General features: G+C 41.0%; 1 protein-coding gene across 5 annotated transcripts in view; it reads left to right on the top strand.

Annotated features, from left to right (window-relative positions):
* DYRK1A (dual specificity tyrosine phosphorylation regulated kinase 1A) overlaps window positions 1–26,271 on the top strand; it is a 151,893-nt gene that overhangs the window by 100,502 nt on the left and 25,120 nt on the right. For 3 of the 5 annotated variants that reach the window (XM_045501389.1, XM_045501392.1, XM_045501388.1), the window contains 4 exons: window positions 11,159–11,355; window positions 17,670–17,789; window positions 19,802–19,990; window positions 24,125–24,272. In XM_045501389.1, coding sequence (XP_045357345.1) covers window positions 11,159–11,355; window positions 17,670–17,789; window positions 19,802–19,990; window positions 24,125–24,272 — 654 coding nt within the window. The remainder of the gene's footprint in view (window positions 1–11,158; window positions 11,356–17,669; window positions 17,790–19,801; window positions 19,991–24,124; window positions 24,273–26,271) is intronic. The other 2 variants (XM_045501390.1, XM_045501391.1) reach the window with 1 other exon arrangement.

Raw genomic sequence — 26,271 nt, 5'->3', positions numbered from 1 at the left:
ATCTTTACTATTTGTCTACGTATCTGCCGTTTCTGTTGGTCTTTATTCCTTAGTGTGGATCTCCGTTTCTGTCTGGTGTCATTTTCCTTCTGTGAACTGTGGACATTTTTGGAGTGCCAAGTCTGCTTATTGAAGACTTTTTATTTTCGTTTGTCTGTGGAAGAGTTTTGCCCGCCTTTTGAAGGCTTGTTTTGGTGGATACAGAATTGTAGGGTAAAGGTTTTTTTCTTTTGTCATTTTAATTAAATTTTTTTTTTTTACTGTATATTTATTTCTGAGAGAGAGAGAGAGGGAGAGATTGATCGAGATCGTGAACTGGGAAGGGGCAGAGAGAGAGAGAGAGAGGGAGAGAGAGAGAAGGAGAGGAAGACACAATTGGAAACAGGCTCCAGGCTCTGAGCTGTCAGCACAGGGCCCTGTGCAGGGCTCGAACTTAATAACGGTGAGATCATGACCTGACCCAAAGTCCAGTGCTTAACTGACTGAGCCACCCAGGCGCCCCTTCTTTTATCATTTTAAGATGTTGCTTTGTTTTTTTTTTTTTTTTTCTGGTGTGCATGGTTTCTGATGAGAAGTCAGTGGTTCTGTATGTGAATGTGTATTTTCCCCCCATTCTGACTGCTTTTATGGTTTTTTCTTCATCAGTGCTTTTAACAATTGAGTGCCTTTGTGTGGGTGTGCGCACATGCTTTTTTTCTTTTTTTTTTTTAAGAGAGAGGGTGCTCACACATGTGAGCAGGGTGAGGGGCAGAGAGAGAGAGAGAGAGAGACAGAGACAGAGACAGACTCCCAAGCAGGCTCCGTGCTCAGTGCAGAACCTGACCCAGGGCTTGATCCCACGACTCTGGGATCATGACTGGAGCCGAAATCAAGAGTCAGGCACTCAACTGACTGAGCCACTCAGATGCTCCTGTGTATTTTTATACTGCTTGGGTTGATTGATTTTGGATCTGTGGGTTGATACTTTTCATTGAATTTGGGAAAATTTTTCAACTGTTACTTCTTCATAAATTTTCATTCCCCAATTTTTCTCTCCTTTTGTTTTAATACTTCCTCTAGATAGGAATGTTTGCTTGATTTTGTTGTGAAGGTTTTAGATGCCTGTCTCATTTATTATTATTTTTTCCATTACATTTTATACTTGTTTTCAGTTAGGTTAATTTTGTTGCATCGTTTTTACATTCACTGGTCTTCTGCAGTGTTTAATCTGCTGTTTGATCCATCCAGTGAATTTTTCATAGTTTTTCATTCTGTAAGTAATCTGTGCACCCAGCGTGGGGCTTGAACTCATGACATTGAGATCAAAAGTTGCACATTCTACCAACTGAGCCAACCAGGCATCCCCATTTCAATTATTATTTATTTCTAGAATTACCATTTGATTCCTTTTTATAGTTTTCTCTTTATTCAGTTTTGCTGTTTGTGGGCACTTGGCAGGCTCAGAGGAGCGTGCAGCTATTGATCTCTGGGTCGTGAGTTGGAGCCCTGTCTTGGGTGTAGAGATTGTTTAAATAAATAAACTTAGAAGATTTGCTGTTTTTTCTTATTTTGTCTACATTTTCCTTCTATTTTGAAGCCTTTGTATGCCTGTTTTTTCCTCTGCCAATTTCATTATTTCTGTCATTTCTGGATCTATAGGTGGATATGTTTTTCTCCTGAAGCAGGCCTCCTTTTTCTGCTTCTTTGTGTGCCTAGTGATTTTAGTTTTTTTAAGTAGGTTCCATGCCCAACATGGGGTTTGAACTCACAACTCAGGTTAAGAGTCGCATGCTCTACTGACTGAGCCAGCCAGACGCCCTCTATCTAGTGATTTTTGATTGGATACAGGCATTAGAAATACTAGGTAGTTGAGCTTCTGGGTTTTGTTGTCCTTTGAAAGGTGTTGAATTTTGCCCTGGCAGGCTGCGCACTGTCTTGATTCTTGAAGGTATGTTTCAGTGTCTGTTGGGACAGGCAGAAGGCAGCCAGGATGGCTCTACTGCTGAAGCTTGGATGTTTTTTGTGGGGGAAGTCTGCTTTGAATGTCCGTGGTGTTTTTGGGTTTCTCCACCCTAGCTGATTGGAGCACTTACGTTTCCTGGTGCTGTGCGAGTTCTAATAGCTGTTCAGCTCCTAGCTCCTGGTGCATGCTTTTTGCCTTGCCTCCCGCAGGGACCTGTACCCAGCACTTGGGCAGCTTAGTATTTGGCCAAAGAATCGAGGGGATTTCTAGGTGTAGAGTAATGGAGCTCCTTCTGTGCAGAGCTCCCTCCTTTCTGTGGCCTGCTTTACCAGTTCCAGCCTGGACCTCCCATCTCCATCCTCCCCACTCAGCAAGACCCCTCTGTTGTGTTTGGGCCCCCTCTCCCCACACTGGACTGTGGAAATTGTCTCCAGATAGAAAGCCAGAGTGATTGTGGGGCTCCCCAGGTTTGTTTCACTTTTCTCAGGGATCACACATCTGCACGGCCTGTTGTCTTGGGTCTGAAAACAGTGCTTTTGTGCAGCTGCCCAGTTTTGCTCATGGTGCGTGAGGTAGGTCAGTTACGAGGCATTGATGTAATAGGCTTTTAAAAGTACGTGTTTTTATCCCTATCCCACAGTTATTCTTCACAATTGAATTAAAGTTTCAGACTGAAAAATTTCAACATTTATTTGGATCTTACGTGAGCAAATTCGTCGTGTTTGTAGACAACTGAATATGCTATTTTGGCTTGTAGGTTAAAGCAAGTGTGTGTGTGTGTGTGTGTGTGTGTGTGTACACGTTATGTATGTACACTCATTTTGTCATGACATATACTGTCCACTAACTAGAAGGGAATAAAAAATCTATTTGTCCTTATCATTAGATAATTTACGGAGCCCTAATGTAGTTTGACTGTATCTTATTTTCATAGTTTTACTTTAATATGTATTTCTTTAACACCCCTGGAGCCATGCAGTGTGCTATGTGCTCGGGATATAAAAACGAGTAAGAGAAATTGTCGAGCAACAGCTCTAGCCTGTGCGGTGATTAGACTATTCTTTATTTCTGACTCATGAGCCCCTCATTTTAAAAATACTTCTTCCATCCTTACTCCCTTCAGCTCTCTCCCTTCTCAACCATTTCTTCATATTCTAAATATTCCTGATAGATTCAGTTCATTGTTTCACTGAACAAATATTTGTTGAATGCAGGCCACGTGGCAGGCACTGTTCTTGGTACTGATGATACCTCGATGAATAAAACTTTTTTCCTGGACTCCTATCCAGTTACCCTCTTCATCACAGACCTGTGTTTGTAGCCATCATTTAAGTGCAGTCGGCTGTTCCTTTAACATTCTTCTCCTTTGTTATGGGTGTGCCTTGTTGCAAGTGATCTTGGCACATTTTCCTACATAATCTTGGTTGCCCTCCCCTCCTTTCTCAGGGGAGTCTGTCTCAGAAGCTTGGCCTCCTAAGAGTTTCCACATTCTGTGGATGTTATAGTTTTAATTAGCTTGGATTATTTTCATTTATTTTTGGTCTTTAATACCGTACTTTCTCTTGAAAATCAAATGTGGTTTAAGATGTCACAAGGATGGTCCCCTGTCAACGTATTAACAACAAAAGAAATTCAAGCTAGCTACAGGTAGAGCTACTTGTGGGTCTCACATCCGAGATAAATAAATGGCTTTTTTCTTTGCCGAGGGTCTTCTCCTAGGCTTTTCTCTTTGATGTGTGCTCTCTGTGTCTGGCTGCCTGTTTGAGTCTCGCCATCTCCCAGTCTCTCAGATCTGTTCATGGAATGCTTCTCTGAAGAATCACCGCTAATTTCTATAGTGTTATGGTCCCTGGTTTAGGTTTTTGCTGAAACATCATAACTGGAGTGGAATGAGAAAGCTACTGCTAGTTGTTCTTCCTTTTTCCCCTCCCTCCCTCCCTCCCTCCCTCCCTCCCTTCCTTCCTTCCTGTAAACTACCAACAAAATTTTTATGAAAATTCAAAAACATACTTATGGTAAAAAAGCTCCATATAGTTCAGAAGGATATAAAAATGCGCACAGGACCCCACTTGCATACTTTTTCCAGCTTCCATACTTTTACACTATTTGGCAGCAATTTAAAATACTATTTTGGTACTGAACTCCAAATAATGATTATGAAGATAATTTTGAATTAAATATTATAAGACTTGATACTACAGCATGTATTTTGACACATTCTTGAGCTAAAATATTAAAGCTAATTTTTAGTTTAGTTGGACAAGGATTACATATAGTATGGTATAGATAGATGTCAGGTTAAACCATATGAAATGGCTGTTTTGTAGGCCAGAGGAGGTCTAAGATTAGCAGTTTCCTACAGGTCAGCCTAATACTTTATTAACATCATAGGATGAACTGAGTCCTTGTTCTTTTTAACATTTGACTTGAAAGGGAAGATGCAGGGGCGCCTGGGGGGCTCAGTCAGTTGAGCATCTGACTTCGGCTCAGGTCATGATCTCACAGCTCAGCTCGTGAGTTCAAGCCCCGCGTCGAGCTCTGTGCTGACAGCTCAGAGACTGGAGCCTGCTTTGGATTCTGACTCCTTCTCTCTGTCTCTCCCCTGTTCGTGCTAGTGCATCCTGTCTCTCTCTTCTCTTTCTCCTTCAAAAATAAACATAAAAGAAAAGAAAGGGAAGAGGGAAACTTTGGAAAGACTAAAAACCGTGGCGATGGGCCTGATTATAAAATCAGGTAAAGAAGGAATTCTCGTATTAGTTTGTCTTCCTGGATGGAGTCTTGTCATAGGAGAAGAATGAATGAATGAATGGATAACTTAAATACTTGTGGCAGGAAATGAAACTTGAGTATCTTTCTGCATTGCACGCATAACAGTTGAACTCAGAAAGGAGACAGTGAGCATGTGGCAAACACACCTATATACAGACCATAGTTACGAGGCCCCATCACTGGGACTGCTAGTAGTTGTGATAGATGGCATGGTAAGTAGCTAAAAAAAAGTACTGCAAGTGAAAAACATAAAGTGATTTCTTGTTAGTCCATGTTTTGATTACCTACAGCAAAATTTAAAAAGAACATTGGATTCTTTGTCACCTAACATACCACCCTTATGTACAGGAGTGTGTATTAGTGTTTTAATAATAATAAAAAGCCCCAAATAATTAACCAGGAAGGCAAATCTCTTGGGGGGAAACCAGCCCTATGGTGTATTGTATAGTCACAATTCTAGCTGAGGTTTGGGTTATGTGCCACTTGGATTAGTTGGAAATAGCTTTCTTTCATTAAGTTAAGCAATTAAATTGTTTTTTAGATGATGTTCGAAGCCGCTTTGGCATCGTCTGGTGGCCTGTTAGAAATGTAGACCCTCAGGCCCTACCCTAGATGTACTGAATCAGAACCTGCATTTTTAACAAGATTCAGAGGCGATTTGTAAGCACATTAATGTTTGTGAAGTACTGTTCTAGATCATGGGTGGCATTGTTACCTCCAAACAGTGTCACATTAACCTCTCAGTGCTTGGTGAATTTAATGCACGCAGTTAATCCGTTAATTGATGGGATCTAGATTGACAAAATGAAACAGATATTTTGGGAGGATAGTTACAATAATCAAGCAGCAGCTGTCAGTTTCTTTGTATTTCTTTCATAGCTCTCTGGATGTCACAGAATTGTCCATCCCTTCCTCAAAGCGTATCCTTGAGTCTGATTGTACTCATGCTGGATGATTTGTTGATATTTCGTGATTGTGAGTATGTGTGCGTAGGTGTGTGTGTACATGCCCGAGGCAACAACAGTATACAAATTAAAGGAGTAATGAGAGTTTGATGAGTCAAGGATGGTAATCTATACTGTAGCATATAAAATAACTGAAAAGTGGGGGCTCTGGGTGGCTCAGTCTGTTAGGTATCTGACTTCAGCTCAGGTCGTGATCTCAAGGTTCATAGGTTCTAGCCCCGCATCGGGCTGTCTGCTGTCAGCACAGAGCCTGCTTCGGATCTTCTGTCCCATGCCCCCCCTCAGCCCCACACAGGTGCTCGTTCTCTCTCAAAAATAAACATTAAAAAAAAAAAAAATCTCTAAAATGTAATAAAATAATTTGTGTGTCTGGGAGGTATAAAAATCTCAGTCCAGCAGAAGGTAAGAAAGGAACATGAAATAGTTGGAGTAAATAGAAGGGTTATAAGTGTACATACATAAATGAAACCCAGGTACATACTGTTTACAAGAGACAAACCTAAAATGTAAGGGAATGGAAAGTTGGCAGCGAAAAGTGGACAAAAGGCATACCACACAAAGAATGAGAAAGTGTGGTGTGGCCATATTAAAAAAGGGAAGCATTATTGGAAATAAAGAAGGGCTGTTTATGATGATAAAAGGTTTTTATTTAAGTTTATCTATTTATTTTGAGAGAGAGAGTACAAGCAGGGGAAGGGCGGAGAGAGGGGGAGAGAGAATCCCAGGCAGGTTCTGCGCCCTGTCAGCATAGAACCCCACATGGGGCTCGAACCCATGAACCGTGAGATTATGACCTGAGCTGAAGTCTAGAGTCAGACGGTTCCTGACCGAGCCACCCAAATGCCCCAGGATATTTTTAATACACCTCTCTTGCTAACTGATAGAACAAGACGAGAGCAGAAATAGAAAACCCACATAAGAGAGGATACTTAATAAAATTAGCAAACTCAAAAGATAGGAGATGGCCTCATTAGCCAGTCCTGCGTTGAAGGAGATAGCACTAGATTTACACCTACATTGATAGAAAAGCTTAGAGGCTGTAATGAAGAACTTGATGCCAGTGCATATGAAATGTAGACGAAGGAGCCATACTCTTAGAAAAATACAATTTACCAGACATACCAGGAAATACAAAATTTGAATAGTCCTCTTAAAGAAATACAACTTTTAAGTAATTATTAGCTTTTAAACTACCCACAAAGGAAATTCCAAGTCAAGATGGTTTCATCAGTGAGTCCATCACAAAAGGATGATTATGACCAAATTGTGTTCCAGGAAATGCATAGTCGGTTTAACATTCAAAAATCAATCTGTATATTTTACCACATTAACAGTGGATTAGAAAACTCATGTCATTTCAATGGATGCAGAAGAAGCATTTAATAAAATTTAGCATCCATTTGTGAGGGAAAGGTTTTAGCAAACTATGATTAGAAAGGAACTTGATTCATTTGTTAATGGTCATCAAGGCAAAACAAAACCTACATCAACCGCAGTACTAGAGATACGTTGAAAGCTTACTTTCTGAGATTGGGAATAAGACAGGAAAGTAAGTACCTGTGTGCCTCTCTGAGCACCGCCGGGTTCGAGGGACAGTGGCAAGAAGAATGAGGTGGGGGGAAGAATAAGGAATGGGAAGGCAAAACTACCGTTCAAACGTCCAGAAGTGCTAGTGGCTATGGCAGCCTGTTACACGATGCTGATCAATTCATTATGGCCAGAAATTGTCCAGCAGCACTGTTGAAGAGAGACGGTGTGCAGTTTCAACCACAATGCCAACATAGGTTTATTTGTTTTGTGATTTTGGGGACCTAATTCTAAACCATATACGGACATGCAGAGGACTACGAATAACCCAAACCATTGTTGAGGAAGTACAGAATTCTCTACTGGATATTAAAACTTGTAAAGCTGGTTCTGGCACAAGGTTGAAAGAAACCTAGGTAGGTCTGTATCCAGTAGAATAGCGTAGAGAATCCAAAACCAGATCCAAGCGTGCACGGGCATGTGATTTATGATACACATGCCTTGCAGAGCAGCAGGGAAACTTTGTCTTTGTAATAATTGGTCCTGAGTCAGTTGAATGTCCATTATAGGGGGGGGGGGGGGATGTAGCTGAATTCCTGTGGTACACATGCACAGAAATCAAGTCCAAGAGCACTGCCCATCTAGATGTGAATGGTGAAAACTCACCTGCTAGAAGATAACAGCATTTCTTGATGACTTGGATATAAGGGAACATTTCTTAAACGGACACCAAAAATACGAATTCTAAAGCAAAAGGTGATAAAATTAGTAGATTGTACTCATCAAAAAAACACCCTGAAGAGAGTGACCATGCAGACCACTTATAACCGACAAAGGGCTTGTACCCAATATGTGTTAAAAATAGGATGTTTTAAATTTTAGAAATGTATCAGGAATAGTCTTTCTTGATAGAAAAATGGAAAAGCAACCTAAGTGGATCTTTAAGCGGCCTTAAATAGATGAAAAGCTGCTCGTAGCCACCAGGAAATTTGTACACGCTCATGTGTTGGTGGAGAGCCACCACATACCTCCAGCAGTGGCTGAGATTAGGGAGACTGAGGGTTCCAGGTGTCAGTGAAGGAACAGAGCAGAAGGGACTTTCATAAACTTCCAGGGGAGAAACGGAGCAATTAAAAACACTACAGAAATTAGAAACTACAGCAATTAGAAGAGCAACAGAACAGCATCTCTGTATATGCCAAAAGACCCTTAACAAGACTCGTCCTAATGGCATGGTTCATAATAGCTCTGAACTGGAAATAATCCAAGTGTCGGTCGAAGTAGGACAGATGGGTTATCATGAAGTAACGATCACGACCAGACTGCAGCTTATAGGCACAGCATGAAGTGAACAGACCCACTTATATAAAGTTATAACTAATCTGGGTTTGGAGGTCAAGATAGCAACTTTGGGGTAGAGAGAATTGGGTATTGATTGAGAGGGGTCAGAGAGTGATGTGGGGGCGTTTCTGGGATGATGCCCATGTTTCTCCCCTCTCCCCTTTAACAAGTTCAATTGATAATTATTTAAGCTCTATACTAATGATTTTTATCCTTTTTTTGCTATATTACAATAAGTGAGTTTAAACCTAGTATATAATGACACTGGTAGTAGAAGCAGAAGCTAGTGTTTTGTAAAGTACCAAGATCCATTATTTGTGCTTTCTTGTGTCTTATTTTTTGAAAACTTCATAATAAATCTAAGGGAAAGGGTTAGTGTAATAATAACTCTGTTTCATAGATAGGGAAGCTAAGACCTAGAGTGGTTAAGTAACTTGCCTTTCAGTGCCTTAGTGTTTTTTACTGTTTATAAGAGCTATTTATATATCAAAGAACTTAATCCTATTTATATATATTTAAATTTGTTTATATTCCTTCCCAGTTTGTTTGGTTTTTGTATTTTTGTCATGTAGATGTAAAGCCTCCTTTTCCCCCCATTATTTGACATTTGGGTTTCCGTGTTTTTTTGTTTTTTTTTAAAATGGTTGCAGACAATACCAGGATAAACATTCTTCTGTGTCTTTGTGCACGTCATCGATTATATCCTTAGGCTAAATTCCCAGTTTTGTTTTGTTTTTTAGCTGAACAGAGTTGTTCCATGTATCTGAATGGACTGTATTTTTTTAGTATGAGTAATGAAATGTTTAGAAAATTACTCCATCTATCATGATAGTGGCATTGTCCTTTCACTTATTCAGCAACTATTTATTGATCATGCCCTGTGGGTCAGTTAAGGACCTCAGGCTGTAACAGAGGGGACAGAAGCTAAGGTCTAAGAGCCGTGCCAAGGCAGGTTATGTTCCAGTTTCAGGACTCGAGGTTTGCTGCTTCGAAGAGTCACTCTAGCATTTTACTGAAGGGATCCAGAGCTGCAAAAGGGCAGAATAAAGACAAAAAAGAGCTCGTGGGGATCTGTTGTAGTCCTCTGAGTGAGACAGGGGTTCATGGAGATGAAGAGAGAGGCTGTATTTGAATGTTCTACGGGAGGTGGAGGCAGCCAGATTGGGCAGCTGTTTGCCCGAGGCTGGTCTCTGGGGGCAGAGAACTCTGACTGCAGGAGCTCTGGTTCCGGGTGACTGGGTGGAAGGCGGTGCCGTGTGCTCTGGTGGAGCAGAGAAGTGGCACTTGTGTTTGGAGGGCGCCGAGCTTTGCTCTCTCTGGTTTGGGGAGTCTAGGTGACCATCAAGGAAGAGGCTGTTCGCCCCGCAAGAACGGGTGCTGTCCCCACCAGCCGTTACCGCACGGCACAGGGCGGCATCGTGGCCGGTGTGGGCCGTTCATGAGCCGCCAGAGCTGTTCCGAGTATTTTACACACCGTCCCCACAGCCTATGCACGTTTGCCGAAATGAGGTGTGCAAGGCCACGCGGTCGAGGAGCGTGGAGCTCAGGTTCCAAAGTGCGGCAGCCTGGCCGAGCGTCCGGGCTCTTTACCGTGGGGCCTGCGCTGTTGTAGGTCTCAAAAACAGTACTTGAGGAAAAGTACCCAGGTGCTGAACGACATGGCCTGTTGTCTGGTTGGAGTTAGCTGGTTTGTTCAGGAAGGCACGCACGGGAACTCGGGGCCCTCGGTTTGTTGGCCAGGGTTCGGCGCTTCACCTTTTGGCTTTCGTCTGAGATTACAAGTGTGGTTAAATTTAAGAAGAAAGGTCTTCTTTTCAAGGAAGAATGAACTTTTATTCGCCAGCTACCCAATGCTTGTATGGACCAAGTGTTCATTTTCCATTTCTACCATGAAAATCGTGACCGTGGTCCCAGCCTTACCTGTGGGATGATTATTGGCCGTTCGTACTCGCGGGGAGCTTGCGGGGTCTGGATCCTCTCGGGACTGTGTCGGAAGAGTTGGAGGAACCCAGCATCCTGTGAATTTGTATCCGTGTATTTGTATGCTCAGCTGTTAATGACCCGTGTCGGTGGTGAGCACCTTGAGGACAGATCTTTCACTTGGTTTGGGGGATGCTGGAATATCGATCACGTACACCCGGTGGGTGCGAAGCGGCATCTCAGGGGCGTTCCTTTGAATTGGTTTCTGTGTCTACAGCCACAGCACCCTGAACACGCCCGATCTCGTCTGAGTTAGTTTCTCTGGAGCTGATCCATTGGAGAGGCCCTTCTCAGAAAATCAAAGATTACTTACTTAACTCAAAGTTCTCGATGGAAACCTCCTATGTGAAAATAAGTATTAAGGGTTGTTACTCCTAGTGGTTTATGAAAAGACAAGATTTTCTCTTACCACAGATTTATAGACACCTTAGTCACTGTATTTTATCCCATTGAATCTAGAGCTGTTGTGTTGAGTATAGTTATTTGTTTGCTGTGTGTGGTTTTAAAAACTTTTACTATTACTGAAACTCCCAAATCCTAAGGTCCTTGTGGAAAGGACTGTCAGCTAGGTCAAAGGATGGGGACACTGGGATATAAATACATCCTTTCAACCTCACTTACTGTCTTCTCGTAGGAGGAGAGACTTCAGCATGCAAACCTTCATCTGTTCGGCTCGCACCGTCATTTTCATTCCATGCTGCTGGCCTTCAGATGGCTGGACAGATGCCCCATTCACATCAGTACAGTGACCGTCGCCAGCCAAACATAAGTGACCAACAGGTTTCTGCCTTATCTTATTCTGACCAGATTCAGCAACCTCTCACTAACCAGGTAAGTGCGTGATGTTTCAGAAGTGATTTGTTGGGAGTGTGGTAGAATGGTAAATAGGCAAAAACGGCTTGACGGTTTTCACTTTTTCGTGCCATACGCGAGATTCTGGATTGACGAGCTAGGATGTCAGGAAGTTTGCGTTCAAGTTTGTCAGCTTTTTCTTTTTTCTGTCTCTTCCACTTGATTAAAAAACACTTATAAACCAACCATAGCCACATTCTCTCCTTCTGTAATAGGGAGGGGAAAAGTTCATTTTAAAGAATGTCTGTTAAAATAAAGAAACTGAGAGCTTATTTTTATAGAAAGGTGGTTAAGGAGAAGAATATAAGTTAGAGGAAAACAGGTCAGATTCCAAACTTAAGCAGAGCGGATTTTATGCCATTATAAACAACTTCAGCGCGCAGGCGTTGCAATAAATATGAAACTCCTTAAAATGGAGAAGAGAAAAATGTAATGCAAATTAACCACACTGGTCATTTTAATATTCAGACTAGAGATTTCAGCAGTTGTTTATAAAATGGACAGTGTAACAGAATAAATGCAGAAATCTCTTGGTATGCACACATATACGTGTGTGTATGTACGTGTGTGTTTTGCATGTTTCCTGAATTAACTGCATTCACTACATTGATTTTTGGTTTGGGGAGAATTTTTGTACTGACTATAGTTGTGGTAAAGTTTCTTTCCCCACTTAGATGGAGGGCGTGATGACCACTGAAAAAGGCCCTTAGGAATTTGGGTTGCCCCTGTTTTTTAGGCCTTTTAATATATCAGGTGATGATCAGAACCTTGGGAAATTTCAATATATTTCTTACACTGGATTATTTACTTCTAATTCCATAGTATGTGGTTTTAATGAGCACCTGGCTCCAGTTAAGTAACATCATGATGAGGGGACACCCTTGTATGTGTTATAAGAAGAATTTTGTCAACAGTTGAGCTGGCTTTACATTCATAAAATATATATAGCATGTGAATAACATTCATAGTTAAGATGAATTATAGCAAGACTTAAGAATTTGTTTTATGCAGTAAGTTGAGAAGTTGCGTGTTTGAGAATTGGAGCATGTGGTCCGAGTGTTCAAACTTGGCAAGTGTGTACCAGAAGACAGCTCTGTGGTACATCCAAAAAATAGTAAAAGCACAATGATTCGTTTGCATTGTGCAGCTGACCCTTGAACAACATGGGCTTGAATTGCGCAGACCCACTTAGATGTGGATCTTTTTGATACGTACAGCCCAGTACTGTGAATTTATTTTCTCTTCCTTAGGATTTTCTTAATAGCGGTTTCCATTCTCTGGCTGACTTTGTTCATAGTAAGAATAGAGTGCATAATATACAAAATATGTGTTAATTGTTTATTGGCAGACCTTCTGGCTGGCAGTAGGCTAATCAGTAACTAAATTTTTAGAGAGTCAAAAGTTATGTGTGGATTTTCAACTGCACAGGGAGCGTGGCTAGTGTTCCTGACTCCCACGTTGTTCAAGAATCACCTGTACTTTTAAGAAACATAGTATGTTTGGATTCATTTTCTCACATGTTCAAAAGCAGCCTGTCAGGCAGGGTGCCTGTTTTTATTGTTTTCCAGCTGAAGGGCCTGAGCTCCCAGCTGTGACTTCTCCAGGTGTTGACGCCGTAGACTTGGGGGTGCAGCCCAGGTTCTTTCTTCTTAGACACAGTGCCCTTTCTATTGTATGACACCTGGCATCTATGGAGGGCTAGAAAAAATTCTAGTCCTTTAGTTGTAGTAGGTAATTGTAGTAGGTAATTCGGTCCGCACAGCACCTGTTTTGAGATACAACTGACATCTTGTTTGTGGGTTATTTTAAAGTCAGAAATAATTCACTTAATATTTCTGTTTTTTAGTTACAAAATGTTTTTAAAGGATTCATATGATGTAAAAAGACTGTCTTTTTAAATTTTTATTTATTTAGTTTTTTAAATTTATTCTGAGAGAGAGAATAGGAGAAGCAGTGAGAGAGAATCCCAAGCAGGCTCTGCTGTCAGTGTCACTGTCAGTGCAGAGCCCAGTGTGGGGCTCGAACTCCTGAACCGTGAGATCACAGCCTGAGCCGAAACCAAGAGTCGGACGCTTAAGACTGAGCCCCGCCGGGCAACCCAAAAAGGCTGTCTTTTAAGTAACAATATTCAGCCAGGTATTTCTACCATAGTCCAGAAATTTCTGAACCTAATCAGGCAGATGAGAAGAGATTTTTCTTATAACTGAAGCGTAAAACACTGAAACTGTGGGCTGGTGTAGCATATGGTCTGCAAATCCTAAGACATGGGCCCGGGGTCTTGACTCACGTAGTTGCAGGAGGTGGCCCTTCTGTCTGCTCCTTGAATGTATGATGGGGACCTTAGACTACACTGCTCTAAACTTACCTCTGGCTGTAAACTTGGATAATTTTATTATTTGATTTCTGTTGTTTCTTGTTAACATCCTAGTTTGTTTGTTTTTAAGGTTTATTATATAAGTAAGTTGAAATGAACTAATAACTTTAACGTTTTATTTCTGGTTATGCAAGTGGTGTGTTTTTATACAGGTTTTTAAACAGTTTTGTCCAAAAGGTAAATTCAGGAAGCAAGAGAAATGCAGTAAAAGCAATTGTAGAAAAGTATGCTTGGTGTTGGGATTGCTGAGTCCCTTTGTGCTGTTAGAATTTTCACATACCTTGCACAGTCCTCAGACTAGACTAAGGTATGCCCTACCTGTGCTTTTCAGCTGTTTCAGTAGCTCTCAAAACAGCAAGAAAGGCAGAATGTGGGTTTCTAGTTCTTCATTCTATATGAAACTATGAGGTAAATATAAATAAAATGGATGGAATAGGTATTATTAAGCTAGAAGACAATTTTTAAGTAACGTCCTGGAGCTTACGCTGTGTAATCTTTTCAAGAAAAAAACAGTTTGAGCTCTCAGAACTGATTTAAGCAGGAGATGCACACTATGCTTTCCTGAGCTTTGTGATCTGTGTCTTTGCCCAGAGGGGTCCAGGAGCTATGAGCCCTGGGGTGTGGGTTTCTCCGGCTCCAGGGAAGAAGGGAGCTCACTCCGGTCCTCTCTGTGCTCCTGGCTTTGTGACAAGAAGCAGGAAAGGGAGAAAAATGTCAAACGCTCAGGATTCAGCCTTGAGTCTAGCATAGATGCGTAACCGAGTGTTTGGAAAAGTCACTTCCTAATTTTGGGTTTGTGCTCTAGCAAGCAGCACGGTATCAAAACACAGAAGATTTGGCTGCCGAGCCTGAAATCGCCGTGAAAGTTAGTGGAGGGAGTGTTACTTGGTTTGTTCTTTCCACATAGTTTGAGCACCTGCTTGTACAAGGTGCCATTTGAAGCAATGAAATGCAGTCTGGTCTGAAGGCTGATTGTCTGTGGGCAAAATACCTCTGGTTTACATATACAGATGCTCCCAAAGTACTAACTTCTTTTGCAAGAAGTATATAAGAAAAGCACGGTATTCAGAATTAGCTGAGCGGTTTGGCCTCATAGACAGAGTTGGCCAACTGTGGAAGAGGTTGGTGATATTTTATAAAATGCCAAGCACCTAGCGCACACTCCTGTCGAGTGTGGGAAAACCATCGCTACTGAGTCCAAATTACCTTCTTGTCGAATTTCTTGTATGTCCTGTACATTTGAAATTGTTGTCTTGATTTTGTGATTTTGGTGTTTTTGAGTGAGCATAATTGCTCCTGGAAAGATGGAGTCACTGGTTCTGTTTGTCCCATGTTTGAAACACCAGTGGAATGGTAAATGGACAAGTTAAAACTTTAAAGAAACACAGTCACAGTTTTGTGTATAACTAATTTTAATAAATCCGCATGCTTATTTTATTGATACTTATTAAGCACAACTCCGTGATGTTGCCCTACAAATAGCCTAAAAGCGACTCGGCCAAGAGGGTAGAATCGAGGCCTTCCCCTGACCAGGAAGGAGCTCCTGGCCCGGTGCTGTGTGGTTCAGGGCCCAGGACTTCGCACGGTCTCAGTTCCCATCTCACAGGTGCCCTTTACGAGCCGCGGAACTCCGGCCGAGCATTTCACATCATAGCCTCCGGTCTCCCACTTGCAAGCTGGTGACAGGAACGCCGTTCATTCTCAGGAGATCGTTGAGAGGAGTCCATGAGAGATGCAGACATCTGTGTATGCTTCTGACAGGGCGCGGAGCAAGTACTTGCTTCTCTTGTTTTACTGTCAGCTGCTTAAGTCATTCATTTGTTTCCAACCGCAGCTACACCTCCCGCCAAACTTTTCTTAGAGTAGTAACGAAATACCTCACTGGTTGAGGTTCTGTAAGATCTCATGGTGGGGTGTAGCCGCATTCCAGTGCTCTAAGGATGGTCTTGCCGAGTTAATTCCCTGCATGAGAAAACGTTGCCAGGGTCTTAAAAAATAAAGAAGGAAACAGGTTAAGGCAACCCTTTTTCATTATCTTAACTGCTTATAGCATTCATTCACCTAAAAATAATTGACATGCTTATTACCAGTATCGTTACTCGATTAAATTACATCTCCAAGGAACAGTATGAGAATAAAATATCCTGTGCATCTCACTGTACCTGTTCTTTAGATTTAGCAAGATAAAACAACATATATTTGAAAAATTAAGTACTTTGGATTTTCTTATTAATTGCTGCCGTCTTTGCAGACAAATAGTTCTAACCACCAAAGAGTTTTACCCCCTTAAACTTTATTTCGAACTTTAAGGAGGGAAAGATCATGAGGACAGAGAATGAATTAATAGCCTACTACAGTAATTCAGTGAAATTACTCTCTGGATAATAGCTTTTTAGAGTTTGAGTATAGAGGCAGAGGAAACCAATGTTAATGTTAGTTTTAGAGAAAATGCACCTGGAAAACTGCCACGATCGCTCCCATCTTGTCTTACCAAGGGGCTGGTGACTCTTAAGTCCACCATCACCTTACAGACCAACCCTCTGTTTTGTTGGTGTGGGTTGACGTGGTTAATTATCCCAAGACCCCAGACATTTCGGTGAGGCCTTGGTATGATGCATTTGCTGTCTCTCAGCCCCTCACCTTGACCTGAGTGTCCTTGGAGAGGGGCTGTGCCAGGGGATCTGGCTCAGTCATTAGATTTTGTGGCATCACTGTCTGCAAGAGCTAGACAGGAATCCGCGAATGGCTGGTGATGGTGACTGTAGGTACCTTGATGCACGTCATCGGTTTTGAGGATCTGTTGATGGCAAGAAGCCCTGTTGGGACCACAGTCCAGGATCATGGCGCACTAGTGGAGGCATTCCTGGTGTATGTACAGAGGATGCCCCTGCTCTGGTCCCCCTCCCATCTAGCAGGAAGCTCACAGCTGAACTCTGACTACCTGTTACAGGATAAAAGGGACACCGTTTAGGATTTGAGTGGGGAGGTTGTTAATAGAATGTGGTTGGAATTAGTTTTTAAAAGAGTTTCACAAGCTTTAAAGTGTTCTCTGGAACTTACTTGGGGTCCCCTCCTAGTGTAATTGTAAGTAGAGATTTCGGTATTGTGGATTCGTTGATTTATTCAGCAGGTATTTATGAAACGTATCGTATGTGCCCACCACTGTTTTAGGCAAAGGGAATAATACACCACTGAACAAAGGGATCCCTGACTTTATGGAGTTTTTCTTGTAATGGGAGGAGAAGGGGAAAAAACTAGGACCAGTAAATGCATAAATATAGTATGTCAGGTGGTGCTAAGTGCTAAGGCGGGGAGGGAATGCGGATGGTAAGCTCGGGCGTGTTACCGGGGAGAGCATGTTTTGTTAAAGAAACAAACGCAGGTTTCCGCCTTGCTTACAGGGCAGGTGTTTGTCAAAAGGCAGGGTTGAGGGTGTGGGGGGCTGCACGCCTTAGTGCCGGGCTCCAGTCTTGCCCCGTGGCCGTCTTGCTTTGTGGTGCCAGCGGGTCCTGACACCATGTCCTAGGAAGCTGAAAATTGGGTTTGGCTTTGCCTTTGCCTTTTGTCAACCAGATCGGGCTTTAGGAATAATTCAGAAGAACTTTTTCCTTGTATGATGGAGAAGCCCTCTTGGGCAGTGTCGTGTGTGTCTCCTGGACTCATGGGTGTGTCTGTGATCCCACTTTAATTTGGGGAACGGGATCGAAAGCCACAGCTGGCACATTATCTTCTAATTTCACTTCTTTGTTCCAGTGGTCTTCATTGGAATCCAGGCGAAAGAGATAACTGAGAGAGAATGTATGATCTTCTAATGTAGATCTCTCTTTTTTTTTTGAATACCTGTACACAGGTTACAGAAGAGAGGGGATTTATACCAGTACAGTATAGTTAAAGTGCTAGTCTTTTCTGTCTATTTAAGGTGATGCCTGATATTGTCATGTTACAGAGGCGGATGCCCCAAACCTTCCGTGATCCAGCAACTGCTCCCCTGAGAAAACTTTCTGTTGACTTGATCAAAACATATAAGCATATTAATGAGGTAAGATGACTGATTTCTTTTAATAGCATATCTTGCAATAGAGCAGGGAAGAAAAGTTATTTTGTGGCCTTTTTAAATATACTAAACTTTATTCCCAATGATTATAATATTGATTATTGTGTAGACCAGAGTGTTAATGATTTATAGGTAATATAATTGTGTAAAAGAAAAAAACTATATTAACAAGGACTGCAAAAAATTAAGATAATTGTAGGATGACTTCCCTTTTTTCCAAGTTGTATTTAATATATGTTGAGATCATGTTTCTGTAATAACTCTTCTCTAAAGCAAGAAAGGAGAAAAGGAGGGAATAATGACACTGTAAAATTATGCATATGTTAGAATTTTGTGTAAATTATTATATGTCTTTCTGTTTTCGCCATGGATGTCAGGAAACTCAGAATGAGATCTAATACCCAGTTAACAGGCATTTGGCCTACTTTATTTGATAGGTCTCTATTTCTGTGGCTTTAAATTGTCTTTTAAATTTTTATGTGTGTGGCTTTATTGTAAATATTTGAAAGCGTTTTTGGTGGATGTAAATAGAGTAAAAAACATAGCACTTGGAATTACTCATATCACCTTGGCCCTTTGGCTCCAAAAATTATTTTTCTGGTGTCTTAGACCTTTGGCTTGATTGCCATCTGCTTCTAGCCGCAGCTCTAGCTCCGTAATTAATTATGAAATGAGCTTTTCTGGAGAAGAGTGGATGTGTCTATGCTTCCTTTCCTCTTCATGTGAGCGCTATCTCCTTTCATACTAAAGGCTTGCCCCGTTCCAGCTCTGGAGCCATTTAACTAAAAGCATGTTCTTATGCATGTGTACAGTTTATATCAGTTTGATGCTGTTTAATGCCAGTATAGTTGTATTACTGTGGCAGTGTGGCAAGATAAGATTAGTATGCACTCAATGATGACCATTTCTACGTTGGATTTTGTACACAATGTGTTAGAAAAGATGTGCCAAACTAGTTTTGATTATCTGGAAAATTGTTAACAGTTTATTAATGTCAGTTTGTTAACATCTGGGAGATTTTTAACAAAGCTGCTGTTAACCTGTGGTGAAACCAGAGTTTCCCAGTAGCTTTGCTGAAGCAGGTTTTTAACCATTTTGGCACCTTGTAAACTAGAATTTTTCTGGTGTTATTCTGTGCAGTGTAATTTATAATTTCCTCAGTTAGTTACCAATTACTTGAACTATTGCCTAGTCTACCTGTAGTTTTTTAACTGGCTTTAGAAACAATTTTGTTAGAAAAATAGATAGAAGGAGAAGAACTCAACTGTGATCAGCCACAGGGTTTACGGCCCTTAGTATGGGGAAGGGGAAAGGGAAGGGGAAGGAGCGGCCGGCTTTCATTAATTGTTACGTTATTATAGGCTTAAAAACCGGAATGTCTCAGACGGCCTTTTGTATTAGGAAAATTTTAGTTCACACCCATCTAAACTTTCATTTTTAAAACCTTTTATCTTAAGACCAAATATAAAATTGGGATGCAGGAAGTTGATAGGATGAAAAAGCTCTTTATTTGGTTTGGCATGTGTTGATTACATCAGTATCTACACACACACCCCCCTCCCTGCCCCATCCCTCATATTATACTCGTACAAGCTATGCCATCTCATTGTATACAAGTTATATCCTAGTTTAAGAAATCAATATAAATCAGACTCTGTTAGTCTTCTTGAATGGGATACTTTGACTAGTCACTTAGCATCTGTTGATAAGATGTATAAACAATATAATTTAAAGGTGAATTTCACCGTAGACGTTTTTCAGTGGTTATATATCAGTGTCATTACGTAATTCAAATAGCAACTATAGAAAAATTCTTTATTTCATCTTTTTGTATTTGTTCTAAGGAATAAAAATTCATCAGTTTCTTCCTGATGGCACATTTGTCTCACGTATACTCTTGATCTATATCTCACACACTCACACGCACGTGCACATGGCGCCTCCTCACCCCCAAAGATTTAAATTATACACTTAACACCGGTACATTCTCATTTCAGGTTTACTATGCAAAAAAGAAGCGAAGACACCAACAGGGCCAGGGAGACGATTCTAGTCATAAGAAGGAGCGGAAGGTTTACAATGATGGTTATGATGATGATAACTATGATTATATTGTAAAAAACGGAGAGAAGTGGATGGATCGTTACGAAATTGACTCCTTGATAGGCAAAGGTTCCTTTGGACAGGTAATTTAATGGAAAATGCTGTATTTCCTAAATTAGAGCTTCCTAGTGAATCATGTTGTTATGATTCCTGTTTCCTCAGTAGTACACTTTCAATGTCTGTAAATAGATGTAAACAACAGATATGTAAGTATTTGGGGTTATCATGGTCCTTCAAAGGCAGTAAAACTGCATCAGCTCTAAAAACTCCATTAGACTTTCCATATTTACTTTCCAGAGCTATCAAGTCCTTACCTTACTGATACATGAGTTGATCGGAATCGCTGATGGGTAGTATTGCCCCTTTCATATGGGTTGTGTATGGTCTCTGGATGATTCTTCACTATGGATGCAAGAGATAATTAGCTTCCTATCTGATACTCTTCAAAAAGAAAAGAGTTCAGTTGGCACAGCAGGTGCCCTGCCACTTTTTTAGAGGCTGGGAAAGCCAAGGGCTGTGTCCTGGTTTTTCTCTCGACTCACCTTCTGTTATCAGGCCTTCAAGTGGGCACACGGTCTTCCGGGTTGCCTCTTCCCGGTCTCACAGTACCAGCATGGCTGATACCGTGACTGTGATGGAAAGGATCATTCAGCAGCTTCTAGCTTCTAGCTTCTAGCAGCTTCTAGCAGGAAAAGAGAGGAAGGGGCTCCCCAGTAGAACTCGGTGTTTCTCTTTATTCCTGGCCTCGTCTCCACCCACAGCCCTTCCGTCCTCACCTGCCCACCCAGCCTCAGCGTAGAGCGCAAAACCCTAAATATGGCGGTCTCTTGCATCAGTTGTGCTCAGACCGAGAGCCATCACACCTTCGTCCTTGCACTTCTAAGAAACTTTTTCTCTGGCTGTGGACCTGCCCAGCTAGCTGCTCCCACTTGTCAGTCCTATCTCACTGAGTTCCCAAGCTCTGTTTGGTGTGAGGTGTGATTTACTGCTGATCCCAGTTCCTTTGCCTCACGCCCTTTGTGTGGTGAGGCCATCACTAACCTGCAGTTCAAACACTTCTTTGGACTTTTCAGTGATAAGGATAGAATGGGTTTCAGAATGACTTTCCTGAACCACCTTTAAAGAAAAACGGTTTTGTTTTGGGGCCTTTTAAAACTATGGAACCCGCGTGATCCTATTTACCCATTCCTGCTCTGAGAGAAGGAAAAATAATGCCTTTTTGTCCAGCCTGTGCATGCGTCTGATCACACTTAGGACAAAAAATGTACTGTGGGCCATTAGCAGCCACCCAGAAAAGACCCAGAAAAATCTTCAGCTATTAAACCTGTAAGGAAATATGTACAAGGTTGCTAGGAGGCCTCTGTAATTCCAGTGTGGCTCTTCAAGGCCCTGGTGCCACCTGTGTATAGTATCTGCCCCTTCCCGCTTTCAAATTCCAAGTAGTTGCAGTACTTGTAAAGAACTCAGGGACCTTCTCCTTGATTTGTAACCTCTTTTTCTTTGAGTTAGGGGTTTCTCAGTGTTGGGGGAGTCCCTCTTTATGAAGTATCACTTCTTTTGTCAGAAGCAGCTCCTTCTCTCTCAGGGTCTCCTAAGGAAAGGCGTGTCTGAGGCCCAGCTTTTAGTAAGGCCGCACGCACCCTAGATCCAGGGATTGCTGGCTCCACCTTGAAAATCACACCAGCTACTTGGGCAGCTGCCTTCAGTAGGACGGTTTTCTAACCCCTGTGTTGTTCACCGTGGAAATTGTGGCCATACAGCCGACTCTCTAAACTTCGTTTTCCATTTTGGTTTTTTCGTTTTCCAGTTTTCCCTAAATACGTAGTCTTTGAGTTCAGAGTGATGTTTTTCTCCTCCCCTTCACTTTGATTTTCTCATACTTTAATTTCTAAGAGCAAGTGAGCATAGTTAAACGTTTGCAAATTGAGACCCGTTGACCTCAAACTCCATCTCATCAGGTTAGACTGATGCCTGCCTTAGGCTCATGCGTGTTCAGGTTCAGGACCCATCACTCACCAGGTAATGTCTTCCATACTGACTTGATCAGATTTTCTCTGAACTCTGCCAGATCCTTATCAAGGTGCTCCTTCATTTCTTTAGCCAATGGTTAGGAGTCTTGATTGCACATTGAAAATTCCCAGGGAGCTTTGGCGGGGAGTGGGGGGGATGTTGGGGGGAAAGGACTGCTACCTGGGCTGTAAACCAATTAAACCAGAATCTCTGTGGCTGGATTCTACGCGTTTGTATTTTTTCAAGCTGCCTGTTGAATGTGTAATTCAGGGTCGGAAACCATTGCTTTAGCATTTAGCCGGTTAACTATTTGCTAAGTCAGTAAATAGTTGGGCCCGTTAGTGGCCTTTGTCCTGGAGACCATTAGGATCCAGGGGTAGAACTGCAACTCTTGGTGCCGTCAATATAGTCAGTGAAACAGAAGAATATCAAAACCGCTTGGTCAGACGTTTATAGGGGTAGCCTCTGATTTTAAAGACAGTAGATACTCTTTTTTCTAGAATTGGATGAAACCAGAAATAATTGCATTTTACACTCCAAGTTTGATTTAAAAAAATTTTTTTTAACAAGTTATTTATTTTTTTGAGAGACACAGAGATGGTGCAAGTGGGGGAGGGGCAGAGAGAAAGGGAGACAGAATCCCAAGCTGGCAGCACAGAGCCTGCCTGATGTGAGGCTTGAACCCACGAAACCGCGAGATCGTGACTGGAGCTGAAACCAAGAGTCGGACGCTTAACCGACTGAGCCATCCAGGCACCCCTCCAAGTTTGATTTTAATTGGACCATTTATAATATACCATTGACAATATATTTAACCTTGACGGATGTAAATCTTCATGCATTCCATTCTCTTCCTCTCCTCTAGTGGTACTCAGCCTCCAAATTGGAATTACCTGGAGTTCTACCTATATCTATCTCCAGGCTTTCTGAATATGCTAGAAAATGTATAAAAACTCTTGCCTATTCAGATTGTATGTATTATAAATATAAATTAACATTTAATCAGATTGCTCTTTCTGATTTGTGGATAGTTCTCTTTTATCAATGTATTGATTTCCTGAGTTTTTTAAATGTTTATTTTGTGTGTGTGCGAAAGAGATAGTACGTGAATGGGGGAGGGGCAAGGAGAGAGGGAAAGCGAGAATCCCAAGCAGGCTCAACCCTGTTGGCCCAGAGCCCGACTTGGGGCTTGATCTCACAAATCGTGAGATCATGACCTGAGCCAAAATCAAGAGTTGGATGTTTCTGACTAAGCCACCCAGGCGCCCCGATTTCCTAATTTTTATGTAACTCTCTTTGTTAATAATGTGAAACTCCTTTTAAATGAGTAAAATTAAGATGAGAGGTGTACATGGTGATTTGCTTATGAACACTGCACTTTCCTTAGCATTGATTCCTACTTTAAAACTATCAAAATCCACTAATTGTGGCTTTTACCTTATATCATGGAACTTTCTGAGTAATTTGTATTAGATTTATTTTTTTAAAGTAAACCTATTCTTTTGTTATATACCCATGTTTGTGAAAATCTAACTTAAGGTTAGGAAGCTTTCTGCATTTTCCAAATGACTCAGAACCTTATTTTAAATATTTTACCTGAGGGGTACCTGGGTGGCTCAGTCAGTTGAGTGTCCAACGTTGGCCCAGGTCATGATCTCAACAGTTGGTGAGTTTGAACCCCACTTTGGGCTTTGCCCTGACAGCGTGGAGCCTGCTTCGGATTCTCTGTCTTCCTCTCTGTCTGCCTCTCCACCACTCATGCGTACTCTCTCTCAAAAATAAATAAACATTAAAAAAACTTTAAAAAATAAATAATTTACACATATACTTGAGATTTAAACCAGGTTTTTCTCCCATTAAAAGGTTAGGAGAATTATTTTGTAGTGTCATTTAGTAAAAAAGGTAAAAAAGCAAAGCACTTGTCATGATGTAAATTTGTTTCTGGAGAAATCTAGCTTTTGTTAAGGCAATATTGTGGATATTTAGAAATACTGTAAGGATACAAAAGAAATGTAACTGAAAAGGTTGACTTAAAGTTGACTGTAAAGTAGTAAATGGATGAGACTGAATGGAAACGAACAGGAAGGACCTCATCTTAGGGAGACGAGAAGAATGAGAATTAGGTAAATATACAATTAAAGTTAAATGTAGAATGTTGTGCAGTTGTTGCCATTAGTAGAGAATTATTTATCTTTTTTCTCTTTTAGGTTGTAAAAGCATATGATCGTGTGGAGCAAGAATGGGTTGCCATTAAAATAATAAAGAACAAGAAGGCTTTTCTGAATCAAGCCCAGATAGAAGTGCGACTTCTTGAGCTCATGAACAAACATGACACTGAAATGAAATACTACATAGGTAAACAAACAGGCACACAAAGCCATGTGCCCTCACATGGGCCAGAAGTTTGAGTTCATGGTTGTTTTTGAATGAGAATATGTTAATTTTTAAAGCGATAGGTTAAAAATTCAACTGTTTATTTCTATTGGAGGGCATAGATTTTTGTCGGTTACTCGATCTGGCAGTAATATTCTAAATCTTGGCGAATGTGCATTCCTCGTGGTGTATAATTTAGAAACACAAGAATAGTATCATGTTTTGCAACTTACTAGTGCCATTTGTTTGCTGTAATGATGCACTTTATCCAGGGGTCCTCTTTTTAGCAACTTTAACTGTTTCTCCTACCCTCAGAAATCAGAAGTAAGCCAAATATATTACAATAATAGAACTAGTTTTGGAATGTCTGAGCCAAGTTCTCAGACTCCTCCTCAGGCTGTTTGTCAGTTTGACAGCATTAGATGCTGTTAAGACTTATTACAACAGAAAAGAGGTAATAGCCACTATTTCTTGAACTCCTATCTTATTCCTTGTGCTTTTCTTCCATCGTCTGTAATAGAGTAGTCCTGTAAGGAAAGTGGTGGGGTCCTTAGATTATAGACTGTGTTTACAAAGTGTAACATACCCAGGGTCCCAGGGGCTCTGCAGCTAGCATCTGAACCTACCTCTGCTGGAATCTAGACCCTGTGTTTGTTTCCTTGTCTTACAGTGTTTTTCCTGAAAACAAAAAAGAGAAAAATTCTGGAAATAGTGAAGTCAGTTGATATATGGGCCCAACAACATCTGAATATACCTTGTTTAATACTGTTCTCAGTCAAATCTAAGATGCCAAGGATTGTAAGATCCCATTATTCTATGTGCCAAGAAACAAATTGCTACCAAGAGTAAATATAAAATACCATCAAGTTTTAAGATTGAGACCTTAGGATCAACTAACTATAGAAGTTTCTCTAGGCATGTATACATAGCAACTCATTTCCAGAAATGCTGGCCTGACTTGATAAACATGAGGTTAAATTTTATTTAATAAATATCTTTTTATGAATAAATGCACATTATGATTCTTTAGTGTGCCCAAAATGGTGGAAACAAAAAATGTTTAAAGATGTAAGGTTCAGATACCAAGATCAGATTTCCTTTATGAAACCGCCTTCATTCCCTAGTGTTACAGTAAAATGACCTTAATATCACTAATCTTTCTTAATTTCTTCTCTGTAGAGACAACCTGATATAATCCATAGTAATAACATGTCTATTTAAACCCTTTTTTTGTTTGTTTGTTTATTTATTTTTGAGAGAGAGAGAGAGTAACACAAGTGGGGGAGGGGGAGAGAGAGACAGAGACAGAGACAGAGAGAGACAGAGACACAGAATCCGAAGCAGGCGCCAGGCTCTGAGCTGTCGGCACAGAGCCTGACGCGGGGCTGCAACCCACGATCTGTGAGATCATGACCTGAGCCACAAAGTCAGATGCTTAACTGACTGAACCACCCAGGTGCCCCTAAAACCTTTCATACTCACTGAACATTTACTGTTCAGTGTCAGTTATAACGTGTAAATTTGAGCCTGTTTTCATTCAAAGGGCTTAGAAGCTCAAGAAGGACATTTGAAGGATACTTGACTTATAATCTGTGAACATCTTCCTCCTCACTCTTGTGTTTTGTGTTTTGAGTGTTTGCTTAAGTAGTAGAGAAAATGCTGATGGCATTACATTTGAATTCTGTCTTATGGAAAGAAAACATGGCAAATTTATAGTAAGCATTCAATAAATGTTATTCAGTTGTATATAATAATGGCTGTCAATTTGTTTTTAATAAACTGACTTTAATGATTATTAATGGCATTAATTATTATAGATGCTTTTGGGATGCGTTTTTTTTTTTTAAGTTTTTATTTAGGAAGGTGGTGAATGCACAGTGTCTCAAGAAACTGAGGCTCTATATTGGAAAACAAGCAAAAACTTTAAAATTAGACCTAGCCCTGCCAGGAGAATTGATACTTAAAATTTAAGATGTCTCAA

The sequence above is a fragment of the Leopardus geoffroyi genome, chromosome C2 (assembly GCF_018350155.1).
Source record: "Leopardus geoffroyi isolate Oge1 chromosome C2, O.geoffroyi_Oge1_pat1.0, whole genome shotgun sequence".
In the NCBI taxonomy this organism is placed as follows: domain Eukaryota; kingdom Metazoa; phylum Chordata; class Mammalia; order Carnivora; family Felidae; genus Leopardus; species Leopardus geoffroyi.
The sequence above is the reverse complement of the archived record's forward strand: the minus strand, read 5'-3'. Positions and strand labels throughout refer to the sequence as shown.